At 48.4% G+C, this 16,794-nt stretch overlaps 1 protein-coding gene across 2 annotated transcripts in view; it reads right to left on the bottom strand.

The window, feature by feature from the left end:
- The window catches only part of CABLES1 (Cdk5 and Abl enzyme substrate 1), a 74,059-nt gene extending 59,220 nt beyond the window's left edge, over positions 1 to 14,839 (bottom strand). For both annotated transcript variants that reach the window (XM_054816022.1, XM_054816021.1), the window contains exon 1: positions 14,002 to 14,839. In XM_054816022.1, coding sequence (XP_054671997.1) covers positions 14,002 to 14,519 — 518 coding nt within the window. In that variant the 5' untranslated portion in view covers positions 14,520 to 14,839. The remainder of the gene's footprint in view (positions 1 to 14,001) is intronic.
- Positions 14,840 to 16,794: the final 1,955 nt, after the last annotated feature.

Consider the following 16,794-nt stretch of genomic DNA (forward strand, 5'->3'; position numbering starts at 1 on the left):
TATTTCTCTGTATTTGTATTAGCCAGAAGGGTACAGAGAAAGAGGCCCTAGGACTGAGTATTTCCCCTTCCCAATTCCTTCCCTTGTTTTTTTTATATCTGCACTAATTTTGCACCTAACCACAACAAACATACCATACTTTGAAGGTTTTTAAGAAAAACAAAACCCAAAAAACTTGAAAACCAAATTTGGGAATAAAACCATTGCAGCTCTAGACCAGAAAAACCCTGTGTTTTAGCAACCAGAAAAACTTATCCCTGCACCTCATAAAGAATAAATGCAGCTATCAATACAGAATAAACACCCTTGTTTGTACTAATAAGGACAAATATAATATGGACATACAGCTATTGTTTGAAGTAAAGCACATCTATAGCCTTCGCAGCAACAGCTCCAGCCATCCCACCGTGCTCCAGCAATGTCAAAGACAGAAGTGATGGTTGAGCAATCCCTGTGCTGCGGTGAAGCTCTCCAGAAGGTGTAAGGGGGCGGTGGGGAGGGGAGCGGACCAGGGCTTTGCAGCCAATGCTCAGACTCTGCTCCGGGCAATGGTAATCGGGATACTTGATCCCGACAGCGGGAAACCATCTGTACAAGTTCAACAAGTAAAATGGGAGATGCAAGTGCTCACAGAGCTGCATTTGGTTACCTGTAGCAGAGCTACAGGGAGAACTGGGAAGATTGCTTCTCTTGGGCAGGATCTGTGAGACACTATTTGGAAAGCAGGAGACTTATACGTCTTTATTTTTCCTTTAGAAACAGCAGCACCTTACAAAGAATCTGTCCGGCGAAGAAACAAAAAACGCGCTTCTGCCGCTGTGCGTCTGAGTGCCCAAGCACCCGCAGCATTTTCCCTCCTCCCCACGAGTCTCTGCAGAAGAGGAAGCTTGAACTAAGCATTGCTGCACGAGGGCCGTGGCTCCCACAGCAGCAGAAAAAACCCCAAATAATACAAAACTTGTATTGCTTTGCTTCTGTCATCCTTTGCCTCCTCAGACCTGAACAATAATGAGCTTGTCTAATGTGGAAGGGAGAGGGGAATGGCTTTGTGTTTGGATGGGTAAGGGGCAGACAGATGCATAGATGGACAGGCCAAAAGCTGCTGCATCTGGCTGGGAAAGGGGAGAAGCACAACCGTGCATGTGAGGAGCTGCAGACGGCACGGCGGAAGGAGGAGCACAACCTCGACCTCTGCGTGAAACCCTTGTGCGGTTCCCCCTTGCAAATCTCTGGTGCGACCCAACATGAAGGCTCATTTGGTAGCCACTCATATAGAAGTCACAGGCAAAATTTTGCCTTATTGCTTCCACTGAAAGTGAAATCAGCTGTACTTTGTATAAAAGTGGGGGTTTTATTCTTTCTTTTAATTAAACAAATGTACCCTCCTCCCCGGACCTCACGAACAGAAACCACTACTTCCTCAGCCGCTGCATGTTCACTTCTAAAAACAGCTCAGGGCAAGGGTAAAACCGTGCTGGGCATGACATTAGACCTGTGTGTTGATCAGGCTCACAAATTGCCATCAACATGTGCAGAATTTCAAAATTTTGGTTTTCCTGTTTCACCTTTTACAATAAACAGACAGGAAAGATGTCTGTTACTGTGAATAACCATAATAATAATAATAATAATAATAATAATAAATTTTCACAGAATTTACCATATTATGAGATGAAGATTTAGAAAGCCCACAACTGACCAGTAAAAGGAAAACTGATGCCCAGTGCTCTGATTCAGCAAGCAAAAAAAAAAAAATGTTTTCCCCACACAATCTTTCGAAAACCCCCAGTGGAAAGGGGGAAGTCAGTAATTCCCAGTGGAAATGACATGGGGAAAGGCCTCTGAATTCACAGGGTCAAACAAAAAGTGTATTAACTCAAGGGAAGGAAGGGTGTGAGAAATTTAAATTGGCTCAATATGAATCCCTTTTTCCTAGAACAGGGAACTGAGCCTCTATGGGCATATCTCCACCATGTTTGCATGGTGGGAAGCAAGGTGACAATGCAGAAGCACAGCGCCCGTCCTCCAACTACGGCTGGGCGTTCAGTCCACAGGTCCAGGCTTAAGCTGGACATGTGAGTAGATACAGATGGATGCAGAGTGGACATCTGGCCCTCAGCTCCAAGCCCCTGGCTCTACCAACCTGCTCCTGGCTGGGCCATGCCGCTTGTTGACACGGACAAGGCCCTTCTGGATGGAGAAGACCCAATTCTCCCACAAAGGCTCCAGGTTTAAATAATCTATAGTGCTGGTGGTTCTTGTTTAGCTTTGTTTCAGCGCTCTGGATATTTAAACAGCTTGTACAAACCGAGAAAGAGTGCATCCCAGTGGGACTGACTGTCACCCCACGGGCACGTTGTGCGAGGAGCTGACCAAGCCTTTGAGATGTCTTTTTATTCCAGTTTTGCTCTCATTCTGAGCTTGTGGAAACAGCAGCTTGAAAACCAATCAGAGAATTATAGTCACATTGCATTAGAAAAGCACAACCTGCACCTCAATTTTCTGCTTCTTCTGGCCCATGACCCTCCAGGGGCTAAGATGCAAAGGATTAGTAGTGCTGTGGCCTCCAAAGTCACATTTCAAGTTTTATAAAGAGCATTTCTGTCCATTTCTATTAATGTGTCAGCACAAAGCAAGCTCTCTGACCCACTGATTAAACTAGAAATGTGCTGTTAACTTCAACAAAAGCAGAATTACACACAATTACAGCCCACAACAATGCCAAATGCTCCCCAGAAAAATGCCAGGGAGGACAAGTATATAAATGGGAGCTGGTCTGGAGAGTGTGGTAAGCAAAATTTGTGAAAACCCGTAAACGGAAAAAAAGCACATTCTGTCTTTTAAAAGTGAGATTTTCAAAGGAGCTCAGAGAGTTCCTCAAAATTCATGGTTCACAGTCCCCTTCAAAAATCCCAGCTTGAATTGCTCAACTGCTCTGCTCTCTTTAGCCGGAATAACACAAGACAGACATGTAATTCAGAACAAACACTGGAGAAGTGAAGTCAAGTCTTCATTACCATAACCCCACATCTTGGGAAAGTGGATGTGAGGGTCAAGAGCCTCTCAAAAGCTGCGCTTCTTCTAACATATGTAAATGGCACACACATAAAAAAAACCCAAACAAGACCATGTTGAAATATTCCTGGGGATCGTACAAAACAGAGAACTGCAACAACTGCAAGACAACTGCCAGTTACGTGACAGACCATGCCACCCTCAACCGTTGATATTGCATTCATTTATCCAGTAAGATATTCAAGATATGCCATCACTTGACAGGTTGGAAATATTATCTCTGCACCAAAAATAGAAAAGGCCGGCCTAATCCTGTTCTCACTTGTACCTGAGCAATCCTGTGATTAATTCAGAACCCGTTTGTTTTCAGATGCCTCGACCTTTGCAAACATGCGTGGCTCATGAGGGCTTTTTCACTCCAGCCCCTTCTCTCCCACCCAATCCTCCCCAAGGGAGTGAATTCCAGTTATAACCCACACCTTTGTGCGGTGCCCTACTGCACAAACCAGTCTGTGGGCTTGGGGCTTAGCTCCTAAGAGGTATGGAGGAGTAACGGCATTTTGTACAGCACTGAGCACAGCATTGATAGTACACCATTAAAAAAAATCCTCGCTCCTGCTGCAAGGCTACATCCTTCCAGGAGAAGGAAGCTTGCAAGCTCACAAACTCGCTGCGAGAAAATGCACGTTTCCGTTCACATCATCCATTCAACCTTCACACAGAGCTCAAGGATAACAACAGAAAATCCCACCTTGAAAGTGCCTAATTTAAAGGTGCCGGCAAATTCATACAATTTGCATTTTTTGCTTTTAAATGCGTTTGCTCAAACTCTATTCCCTGTTACACCCTAGCACTACCTTTGGCTTGAATAGCCTTACATCAATAAGGAAACTAATGAACAATAAGAAACCAATATTTATAATAATCTCTTTAAAACAAACAAACAGAAGCAAGAAACCTTGGACAATGAAGTCTGTTCCTTAAAACAAATGTGTGCAGGCACTTGCTATCTGTGAGGCTGCTCGTGAGTTCTGCAGTACCTGGAGTGCCTTCTAAAATAGGAAAGCATTTTATCTTGAGGAGACTCATGCACACAGAAAAATACAGATTTTACAAATAAATCTCAAAGGTCACAATGGTGCTACCTGACAGTGGCACTTTCTGTTCTGCTGTAAATAATTCTGTCTTTTTAAGCAACCACTTCTCAGCTGCCACTTCTTCTGGATTAGGTTATGCTAAAAGATGGCATTCTGCAAAACAATAAACATCACCAATTAAAAATCAAACCCAGTTTTGCTTTAATTAAAAGAACAGCCTCATAAAATTAAGGAGGTTCCTAAGATACACAATGGGCTGAAGACGGGAGATTATGTGAACTCCATTTTAGAAAACGTAATTACACCTTTGTGTTTAAAGACCACACTTCCAAGACTATTAACAGCAGACGGTGAGCTCTCCACGCCTTTTTACATAACCTGCTGCAGCACCTGCACGACTCACCTACCCAAGTGATTTAATCGTACTTTGCACTGTAGCATCTGAAAGCTGCTTTTCCTCTCTTCCTATTACCCAAAAAAACACCTCCATGTTTTACAACCTGAAACAATATCATTCACTTAAGTAAATTCAGAGAGCTATGAAGTTCGCTTGTAACTACCAAGCCTGTTCAACTCTGCCCACATCCCAGGTATCAAGATGGAGTCTTCGTTTTCACGTAGCTGGCTGTCAGCTAACGAGGACTTCACTCCCTGCTGTGCAAGTCCACCGCACCCCGCGGACACGTGGGCAATCCTTCTGTCACCCCGCATTTGCCTGGGTGTAGCTGATTGCAACCTCAACTGAAAAAGGAGGAAATTAATCTCCTTTTCTGTTGTATCTGTAGGTACTAAAGCAAGTGCAGAAGCAAAAGGAAAATAGAAGTTTTTACTGTAAAGGGGGTATGAAAGACAAAACACAAGGTATAAGGTTAGTGAGTTAAAAAAAAAAAAAAGTTGTTTTCAAGACACATTTCAGATCACAGCTGACATCTAGCTTCTGCTTTACATTACATCCTTCAGACAGGCTGAGTACAGTGGGGTGGAAGTGCAGGTTCCTAGCACACGCCAGCATACACAAGGAGTAACGAGAGCTTCTTGAGCCGTAGGTATGGACTGTATTTGTGTACACACAAATGTATGTATGTGATCCAAGCAAGCCTGAAGACAAAGAGCCTTATGTGACATTCACCTCCTGGTTCCCCTTTCTCCATCCCTACATGTGCTGGGGGTATTGGATGAAACCAGACATCCCTCCAGGTGACACAACGGTCCTCCCTGAGTGCCAAAGGCATCCTAGGTCCTTGGGGCGTTGAGAGTCTGCTCTCCCCTCCGCCAGCACCATGCACCCAGGAAACTAAAGTTCAGCAGATCTCCCTCTGAAGTAGGCTGGTGAAGCTGTGCTGCTTGCACCCTTCAAAGGGCACACCACCACGCTGGGGTTATAATCCGCTTCTCTGCTAGCAGTGGGGAACAGCCTGCTCCAGTGCTGTGAGTTATCTCTGTAAAAAGCAACGATAATAACATCTGACCCTTTCATCATGATGAAATTAAAATCCGTGCCACCGTGCCAGCATGTACACCTCCTGTTGGGCAGGGACACAGCTCAGCTTGGGGTCTCTCATCTCCTCTTCCTCTCTGGTATATTAACCTCTGTGTGATCCAACCTTGTTGGAAGGCTGGGACCTCTCCCTGGACTTCCACCCATGGCAGACCCACCAGAAACAACAATGCTGGGAATGTTGGAGCCTCCCACATGTTTCCCCATCTACTTTCCTCACTGGGAGTTGCTGACTCTGTACCTGCAGTGGTTCCTTCTCCATCCTGAAATGGGAAAGGAAAAGATGCCCCATGGAGAGGAGAGGACAGAGAGACCCATCACCAGCCTTCCCACCCTGCAGAAGGCACAAACTCAACTCCAAGGACAGCAACAAAACCTACTGGTTGGCACCTTGAGGCTGCACTGGCACCACCACAACATCCCAGTATCACTTCTCTATCCCTTGTGTCTACAGAAAAAATATGTGCCGTGACCATGAGTGAGGCCACACACAGCAGACGGCATGTGGATGGCTGAAAACCACCCAGTTATCTGTAAGCAGGCTGCAAACCAAGTGGCACCACTGACTTCTTGGTGCTCAACACCCTACCCAACACCCAGAGAAAAAGGGAAAAGCAAGCTCAAAAGCTTCATCCCTGTTCGTTCCATACGGCCCGCTTCCAGCTGCATGATGTGGTGCAGAAACAAGTCAACATAATGTCACCTTAGACATTTTGTTGCACAAAATCAGGGGACGTTTTTTTCCCTTTGCAGGAGAATTTATGCTTCTTTTGAATGCCTTTGCCCATAAACTGATGTGCCTATATCTGATTTGCCTTGACAGCATGTAGATTTGAAAAGCTAATCATATTTACTTTGGTAATATGATTGTCTGTAGGAGTACCAAAATGCAATCCGTTGTTGTCTGAAAAATTATTACAAATAGAGTTATCTAGCTTTCTATTTTTTAATCCCACCAATATTACACAGTAAAATCCCTGATATTGCAAAGATTACTTACTAGCATAACTTTATATACTGGCGCTTGATTTAACTGAGGAATTTTATACATATGTAAATGTACGGTTCAGGCTTTGCAGGATCCTGGGTTAGAAAGGACATACCTTCCCCTGCCATCCAAGACAAGAAAGGGAAAACACATTTCGGTTGTGGTGAGTGAATCTTCTTTTCCCCAAACCTCAATTTCACAAAATTGCTAGCTTAATCTAGAACACCATGGAAGAAAACACAACCGCTTGGTAAAAACATGTGCTTGTCCTTTATATTCATATATGGGGTGAAAGGCTTTTTTAAACAAAATACTTCTTCTAGAAAGGAAGGTAGCCTTTGCTTTACTTTTCATTCACTTCAAAATTTTCCACAATAGAAAACCTTCCTTAGGCAAAAACTAAAACATAGCTTCTAAGAGCAGTGTTGACTTTGAAATACATCACGAGAACAGAACATACATTTAGCATTCATGACAGGAAAGGAGTTGCTACGAATATAACACAGTAACTCCTGTAAAGGAACCTCACAGTTCCTTAAATATGTACTCCTCTAAATCTGCATATTGCTGCCTGAAAAGCAAACCCTGAGAGTCCTTAAAGTTTCCCACTAGCACATCATGTTTTCCCCAACCACTGATGAAATTTTCTTCTCCTAACTGATTTGTTGAGCTCTTTACCCTACCCTTGCAGGAAATAAAACTTCTGCTAAGCCCTTCTTATGAAATCAAATACCATTCCTTAAATTTCTCAGCGTGTTATTTGCAAACTGCAGGCCGGCAGATAGATACTCTCCATATGCCAAATTATGTCATTTCCATTTTCTAGGAATAATACGTCTTACAGCAAACTGGCAAGAGGTTTTTTAGTTGGGTTATGAAAAGAGCCAGCTCTGTGTCTCACTGCACCTGCTGCGTTGCTAAGCCTGGTATCTCATGGCAGCCCCACAGCCGTCAACAGCAATTCTGGGTGAAGAAGAGAGAGTGTTTGTCAGAAAGGACTGATTACATCCTTGGAGGTAATAGTGTACGTCCAGAGGTAAATTTTGTGGATATTTGCATGATTCAAATAGAATCTGATTTCCCATATTCATCATGGAATAAGTTGGTGTCTACTGAAGTTTCAATGTGCAGAAGTCCCAACTTATAAAACCAAACTTCTGCATTTTCAGGTTAAATTATGAAGGTGAGCCTTTCCATTCGTGTAGTGGAGATCCTGCCTGAGACACTACTAACAGCTGAAATCAGGGGGGAAAAATTTAAAAAATAAACAAAAATCAGGATTTGGTTCTGCTTCTCGTCTTTACCTCCTATCACACTCACCACTCTACAGAGCCTCTGGACAGCCCACCTGGTATTTACGTCTTTGAAAAGAGGAAGCCACAGAATTGCTAGAGGGTTGGTTTTTTTTTTCCTTTCAGAGAGCACACTTGGGAATCTCATATTTGTGTTTTAGCTGTTTTGAACTGTTCCAAGCTAGGCTTTATCCTCCACCAGAAGAGTTCTCAAAGTCATAATAATTACAAATTAAAGCATACTTCGTATCCAAAAGCTGTCATCAAACTATGATCTGTCATTATCCTATCCATCTACCATCAAACTATGTTTTCTGTGATGGTCTGGAGGGCTGGTGACTCACATGCTTGCTACTGATCTTCATCACCTCAAGACTCTTGCAGCAGTATTGTGCAGAGGCAAGCTGTATAGCAGGCTCCTAAGGAAAAGGGCCGGTCTGCTTGCCTGCACAGGAGCTTTGCTGGTAAAGAAAAGAGTGAAAAGAAAGATCGAGTAATGGAAAAGTACCGGCCCCATAAGCAAACCTGCTGAAATGTCTTGTTCCTCCACTCTCCTGACCACTAATAAGGGGTCACCACATGCCAGCTAGGTACCTGCACTGTACAACCACGGGACTTCCCGAGGTGGGGTTGGACCTCAAAAGCTTTGAATTGGCGGCCAGCAAAGGCAGCCAACGCAAACATGACTCTGCACGTGTTACCAGCTCAGGTTTTCTCACAGGGGTTAATGAGCACCCACCCAGGCAGAGCTCTCTCACCTGTACGGCTCTAAGGCTGTCTCACTCAGAAACCTGCCGAGTCCCAATGCTTCGGCAGAGGCAGCTCCCTCTCAGTGTCTGTCGCTCTGTGAAGGTGTCCGATTAATTCCCTAGTAGTCCTGAACACTACGTTCTGTCCCAGCTCCTCTTCAGAACTGACAGCAAAGGGGTTTTTTCCCTGATTAAGGAATATTATCTCTTTTACCTGCCAGAGATGGTTGCTAAGTAGCATAATAAAAGCTTAAAATATGCCAGAACAAACTTCTGTGGGAAGTTTTTTTTTGAAACTTTGTGTACTAAGAGAACAAGATTGATGCATCTATGCTATCCATCTATCTGTACGTCGTACCGCAGTGACTTCTGAACCATCGGTCAACTTCAACTAACATGTGGAAGATGACTGCAGTTCCGCAAGGTTCAAGGAAGCAACAGAGAGAGGCTCAAACCTGTGCCCTGAACAAGTGAAAAGGCCAGCAGAGACCAATGGTGATGGATGCCAATCAGTGGGGGTGTGGGGCTGGCTGTGCTCGGCACGTACACAGCTCAGAAAGCTGACCGTCAGTCAGTGACTGCTCCTGCACGGCTTCAAGCAACCATGAGGACCCAGCCTCTCAGCATGCTCATGCTGAAGGACATGGATGCTCTCAGTGTCCTTCACAGGACTCCTGGAGGAGCTTGCAAGCTGCGTGCGTGGGGACTGCAAGCCCTTTCTTGGGGGACAGCGGAATTACAGAGGGCCTGCAGCACTGAAAGCAGGCTGTGAGGGATCTGCCCCAAGAGATGCAGCAGGACACTGGTGCAACCAGCGAAACAGCTCTTACTACCTGAGTCTTAACCCTACTGTTGAACATTCCCTCTTCAGGGTGGCACAGGAAGGCCATTCAGCCTCCTCAAGTGACAGCTGAAGTCAATAAGCATCCCCTCCTTTAGAGACAGCAACCATCAGTGGTATACAAGGTCACACACCTATGAAAAGACTCAGTTCAGCATGTGCACTTTCCATTCACTTCTCAGACCATTAAATTGCTGTTTTCACACTATTCTTGTATACATCATTCTGAAACTCGGACTGCCTGAAGGGCTTTAGGTTCAGTGAATAGCAGAGTCTCCATCGCACACAAAAGGTCCGATGTGCTTCCAGCAGCTCACAAGCCAAGTCCTGATGCTGGGATGACCCCACAGGGTGGACGGTGCCCCCTGCTCTTTGTTTTGCTTCTCTTTCAGGACTCTGCCTGTAACACACTTGTTTCTGAGAGACTCTTCTTTTGTCTCTGGCGTGTTCAGTTTGGAGGCATCTTCTGTGGTGAGCTGAGCCTGCACTGCCTGCCTGTCCAAGGCCACGGAGGACTGGGCTCTGATCTCTCAGCCCTCTGCCACGAAACTAAATGGTGGGATTTAGCTCCTCAGCAACACCCTGGAGGCTTCCTCCAGCACTAGCAACCCATCACACTTTGTGAGACCTACAAAAGCTGAGCAAGTCAACCATTCCAGCATCCCCCTTCACTGCATCTCTCTGGAAGATGAATAGTGAGGCCATACACAGCTCTGTATTTTCTAATGGGTAGAAACAAATTGAATTTTCACAAGCTTTACTAATCATAAATTAATTTTAGAATTAATCAGGAAATGAGATTTGTCTTGTAGGTCAATAAATTCTGAAGATAAATCTATTTGTACCACAATAACTTCAATGTCCTTTTGAGTGGACGTCCCCCCAGCAATTACTCAGCAGATACTTCTCTCTGCTTCCTTCCCAGCACCAGCTGCTCCCACAAGGAATTCTCCTGCCCATCTGCGTTCAAGCCTGACACAGCGACACAGACAAATGCAACTGTAAGCGATGTTTAAACTTCAAATCCAATCACTGATTGCTTCCTTAGCAAAAAAAAACCAAACCAAAAACTACAACACAAAAAAGCATGTGCTTGTTTCTAACCACCTGGGCCACTGGACACAGCAGTATTTTTCCCAAAGAAAACTATGGCAACAAGAATTCTAGGCATATGTAAAAACAAGTACCTGGGACCATCACCTAACCTCCAGGATCTGAAATGATTTTAAACAGGTGTTGCTGAAATCTTGTTCCACAGAGCTATTTTAAGATGAAGCTATTAAAATGAATTATAATTTGACATGAAGGAAAACCTGGCAGAACCTGGCCCTAGTTTCCAGCAGTGTCGTGTCCTCAGCCACCCATTCACCACAAAATTGAAACAAACTCCTTCTGCACTAGACAGGAGCCTTTGGCATCAACAAGCCGACTTCTGAACAAGCTTTTTTTTTTTTCCCCATTTATATATAATTACATACTAGCCTCTGAACAGCCAGAAGCTCCATGTTCTTTTTTTGTATCATTTGTTTCTTGTGAATACACATAGAGCACAAACCCAAGCCACATTAATGATAACCTTGTTAAATATAAACTAGTGCGCAATTATACAAACTGCTAACACAAACAAAAAAAGCCAGGAAACTCTGATTATATGTTCACAATGGTTTCTGAAAACTAAATAAAAACAACAACATAAGGCAGCCTGTCTTGCCTGATACTGTAATAGAAGATGGTTTCACGTTACAACATAACTTACGTGTCTCAGCACAGAGGACTAGTCTGTCAAACAGTGCATCAAACTCAATTTCAAGCCCACTGCAAGGAGAGTGGAAGGGAGGAGAGACAGCAGATGCACACATGAACTACAAAAAAAAAAAATCCCTGATTTTCCCCTCTGCTTCTTGGTATCCTCCTTCAGGTGAGCTAATGCCTGTCTCTGGGCAGTTGCTGTGATTCCCACCCCGTCACACTGAGAAAGGCAGGCCACGTGCTGGCCATTTGGCTCTTTCCTCTCCATTAAGAGAGTAGCAGAAGGTTTGCTCAAACTCTCTGTCCCTGGGCTTGCGCCAGCCCTGTGCATGCCTCCAATTTATCTTCTGTGCAGCTAAGAGTGAATCCAGCAATCGGAGCCTCTACCATGTCTTTTCATTGAGATGATGAGGAGAACACACATGATACAACCTCCAGGGTCTGCAGCTGTCTGTTCCTGATGTTTAAAAATATATACCTTTTCCAGAACAAAACAAATCTATAGAAGGCAGGCCAGTCTGCCCCAGGCTGCACATGTGCAGCATCACAACAGTCAGCGAAGCTGGGGCCATAACCCAGAGCTCTCCTGTACCACCACCAGCTGTAAGCAAGTGCTACAATAGAGAGCCTCACACTTGCCGGTGGTTATGCAAGGTCCCTGTCCACCACAGTCAAATCTAGCTCTCAAGAAAACAAAAGAGCATGAGAAAACCAGCACTTCCCCTACATCTTAAACCACAAAAAATATACAGCACAAAGGAGGGCTATTACAGGACTGGAGAAACACCCTGACAAGGTTTCATTAGGTGATTTCCCTTGCCATGGACTTGGGCTATCCATTTAGCCTCACTGTACACTAGCAGCACAGCCGAACTTGCACGACACTGGATTTCTAGGTTGTAAACAAAAACAGTAATTACCTTTCCGTCTTAAACTCCACACTGTTCACATGTAACAATGACAACAAAAAAGCATTGGTTGTGGAAGGAAAAATTCAGAGAGTGGCAAACAGGGGCAAGGGAAAACAATGAGGGGAAGAGGAAGAGCTGAGGGAAGAAGGGATACAGGTGAGACCTGAGCATCCTTCCCAGAACTGAGCACAGGATCAAAGCACACAAGCAAGGAAAACCAAGGAGGATCCTTGGGAGTCCAGAAAGGTAACGTAGGAATCCTGCATCAATAATAAACTCACTAACTGGAAGGCCAAGCAGAATCTCATCTCTTGGAACACTAAGAGGGTACTGCCAAGCACATTACTGCCCAGTCAAAAGTTCAGGAGTAGAAAAGCAATTCCCAAATCATGGTCTGTGGGTCACTTCTCACTCACAAGGTCACAGGCAGCAGTGTGCAGAACCATGCCACAGACTAAAACGTACAAGCGTGTGTGCATCATGTCACTGTGCTGGTGATCCACAGCACAATTACAGGGTTGTCACTGCAGGAAATGTTTTGAGAGACACATGACTGGGAGAAGATGGGTGGTAACCCACTAGCAGGCATTTTACTTAGGAAGGTGGGGCTCCCTAGCACAGCACCTGAAAGGGGGCTCAAAAAAGCCACCAATACAGTCCAGATGGAAGGAAAAAACCCAACAAACCAACCAACGGTGGGGCACACAGCTAAGACAGCTTTCTCCTGGAATACCTCCAATTTCTCCAAGCTAGTTGGTTTTGAAAAGGATTTTTCTACAGCGATCTATGCTCAATTACCCTTATAAACCCTCGCAATAACATGTGACTCAAAGTCTACCTATGTCCAAGGGAGAAACAAGAAGGGAGTGTGGCAAATGGGGAATGTGGGAGTGGCGACCGATGTGGGCTTGGGGAGAGCAGTCATTTCCTCCGGCTTCTTCCCTGGTTCTTCTCTTCCCCCCCCCCCCCCGCCCCCAACCCTTTGATATCCGAGTATGTCATGTTGTTGAAGAAGTGAAGGAAAACGATTTTGTACCCGTGGAGCAATTAATCCATATGCATTTGCACATTTTTACATGACTGGCACCTTCTTAGCCAAAAGTCTCAGCTATTCAAGCAGGTAAGGTTATTCCTCTGAGATGAGCTTATTAAAAGGCAAAAGAGTACCCAGTGGCACGGAACAACCCGCAGGAACACGAAGTGCTTGTAGATAAAAGAGCTTAGTTAGGGAGGTAGCGAGAAGCTGCCTACTCCATGTGTGTACACTGTAATCCATGGGCATCGATGGAAAGATTTCCTTCCCCTTTGTGGGCTACAGATCCGGCTACAGTGCACTTGGCTCAGGGTTGGTACCCAGCCTGCTACCTAGAAGACTGGCAGCACGGCGGGCTAAATCTGCCACCAGCCATGAGAAAGGGGTGACAACTGCTCCGGAGCTGTGCTCGGCTGCAGTAAGGGACAGCCGTACGCCTGCATTGCTTAGGAGGAGCGAAACTTTCAGCGACTCGCGCCCAGGCGTGAATGACTGCTGCCGCCCAGGAGGCTCAGGCGCCGCTGGGTAACCTTTCCAAACCTGCCCCTGCACGCTCGCACATCCCCGCCGCTGCCGCTGCTCCCCCCGGCCAGGCGGCAGCTAAGCGCCCAGGCGCCCGCCCGGCCCCGCGGAGGGAAGCTCCGCGCCACCGGCGCTCACACCCCGCGGCTAACGGGCCTCCCTACGCCTGTCCCCCCTCGCCCCCCCCTCCCCCGCTGCCTGGCTGCCGTGCCCGCCTTTCCCGAGGAGCGAGCCCATCGCCCGCGCATCCCGCGCATCCTTCATCCCCGCATCCCGCGCATCCATCATCCCCGCGGCACGGCTTACCGGGACCGTTGCAGCTCGAAGGCGGCGGCGGGGCCGGGCTGCCCCAGCTCGCCGCCGGCGGTGCCCTGGGGGCTGGCGCGGCCGAAGGGCGCCGGCAGCACCCCCGCCGTGAAGGAGTTGAGGCGGCCGCGGCTGCCCGCCGCCGCGGCGCCCAGGAAGGCGGCGGCTGGCACCTGCACCGCGGCGAAAGCGTCCTCCTCCTCCTCCTCTTCCTCCTCCTCCTGGGCCCGGGGGGGCTCGGCGGGCGCCGCCGGGGGGCTGCCCAGCCGCGGCGGCGGCGGGGCCTGGCGGGGCCTGGCGGCGGAGCCGTCGTTGCCGGGCGGCGGGGGCCGCCCGTCGAGGGAGATGCTGGTGAGGAAGGAGAGCGCGGCCTGCCTGCGGCGGGGGTCGCTGCGCGCCGGCGGCGGCTGCTGCGGCCCCGGCGGCGGCGGCGGCCCCTTCCTGGGGCAGGGCTCCGGCGGCGGCAGGGGCCCGGCGGCGGGACTGCCGGGGCTAGCAGCGGTGGCGGCCGCCGCCATTGTCGGCCGGCTCCCCCTCCCCTCCCCGCTGGCCGGGCGCTGCCTCTCGCTGCCTCCCCCTTAGGCGGGCGGGCGGCGGGGCATGGGTGCCGTCGGCCCGCCGGGGTGCATGGGGGTGGTGCGGGGGTACCCTCCGCCCGGCCGCGCCGTGCCGCGCTGCCCCGGGACCCCGCCGCCCGCCCGCTCCGTATTTATAGGTGCAGCCGCGCCGCCGAGCGCCCTGTGCAATAACACGGCAATCACGTGTGGGAAACGGGGAGCTGGAGGAAAACAAAAGCCCGGCCAGCAGCCCGGAGGAGGAGGGAGAAGGGTGGGTCTCGGCGAGCTCCCTCCTTTCAACCTCTCTTTTTTTTTTCCCTTTCACCCCTTTCCCTCCTCCTCCTCCTCCTCCTCCTCCTTTTTTTCCCTTCCTGGATGCGTGGGGGCGGGCGGGAGCCAGGGAAGGTGGAGTCTGTGCTCGCGGTACATGGCACATGGCCCTCGGAGGCTGGCATCGGCAGCACCGAACCCGGGGGCTGCGGCGTGGCTCGGCTCGGCTCGGCCCGGCCCGCCCGCGGCTGCTCAAGCGGCACCGGGCTGCAGCCGTGCCGTGCCGTGCCGAGCCGTGTCGAGCCGAGGAGCCCGGGTGCTGCCCCGCTGTTTTGCCCGGGTCGGGGTCGGTGCCCCGGGGCAGGCGCTGGCGCCCCGGCGGGCGGGAGGGAAGGGGCGGGGGTGGCATCCCCGGGGGATGCGCTTGGCTGCCAGCGGCGGGTCCCCCGGTGCAGCGAGCCTGGCCTGCCCCAGCTCGCACAGGCGGCCTGCTGCAGTGCAAGGCGTGCATGTGCGTGTGTGTGTGCAAGTAACATCTCACAAGTTCCCTAAACCGGTAAAGCAACCCCCTCCCCAACCCTTCCCTCTCCCCTGCACCAGAGAAAGTGCAGGTATTTAGTTTGCCCTCTTGTATGTAGCCCAAGCCCCAGAATTTGTGTATCCCCTGCCTTCTCCCAAGTGATGGCTGTTGTGCAGCTGCCTGCAGGTCTGCCCGCTCCCTCCTCCTGCAGCTGTGGCTTGGGAGGGCAAGTGGCCAGTCCCACCTCAGCATAAAGCTCCTTCATTTCTTCATTACTTTGTTTTGATCCACTCAACCGTGCTACAAGTGTTCTTGTCCTGCAATGATAATTTCATCAACAGCTTATGTAAGGGTTGGATAACAGATACATACAAACAGCAGAACATATGGTTGTTGCAAGATAGTGACGTGCGCCTTCTTCATAAAGCATTACAATGACTTGTATTATATTCCAGTTATAGTTGGTGGATGATTTACAGTCATCCCAAACTGTCACAAATACTGTAGTGCCCCCTACAATTTTATCAAAAGTTTGCTGATTTCATAAAAAAATGAGATTGTTTGGTCAAAGAGGGGGAGCTAATCCTATTGTTGGAGGAAGCCATGGACCCACATTTGTATTCTTCTCAAAATTGACCTTTTGAGCATTCAATGACTTCAGAATTGAGTTCTGTGACTTGGATTGATATCTGAAAGTTTGTCCTGTACTTACACTGAGTGCCACAAAACCTGAACTTTAAGAGGCCAAGTCCCTGGGGTGGGCTTCTTACACAGTAGTAATGCTGCATCCAGAGCAGGAAGCCCTGAGCAAGAGAAAGGGAAATGATGGAGGAAAGGGATGTTTCCCCGATCCAGCTTTCTTAGAGAGGTAAGTGCTATTCTGAGATGGGCATTCTCATTTCAGACTGCTCTCTTACAGTTTATGTTGATGCTGTCTTTCCTAACAGAGGGCACTGGTATGCCTCTCCCTGTGGCACATCAGGGATGGGTTATTTGGATGGGAAGTGGGTCGGCCTGAGTGCTAGACTCAGCTCCCCAGAGAAGAGCCCAACTGGCATCTCCCACCTGCTGGGAGGATGCTCTGTACCCCTGTGCTTGCAATGTGGCAAACTTCTGTTTCAGAGAGGAAGACTGAGGATTTGCTGGCCTGCCGCCTTCATTTGATGGGGCAGGGAACGCCTGTTTCTGACCATAGGGAACCAGCAGGATGTCTGGTGTTGGAGCAATGATGCACTCGGCTCCTGTGGAGGAACTCCGTGCTCCTTTTGAGACAGTACAGCTTTTAAAGGAATTCAGGAGGAGGGCTCCTGGGCCACAGAGAAGTGTCACAGCTCTGTAACCTGATGGTCATCATGTCCCCTGGATGCAGACCCCTGGTCCAAGGACTACTACTAGATGGTAGATAGGTCATGAAACTCAGGCTTCCCGCATTAAAGCCGAGTAAGG

This window comes from Grus americana, chromosome 2 (assembly GCF_028858705.1).
Source record: "Grus americana isolate bGruAme1 chromosome 2, bGruAme1.mat, whole genome shotgun sequence".
Lineage (NCBI taxonomy): Eukaryota > Metazoa > Chordata > Aves > Gruiformes > Gruidae > Grus > Grus americana.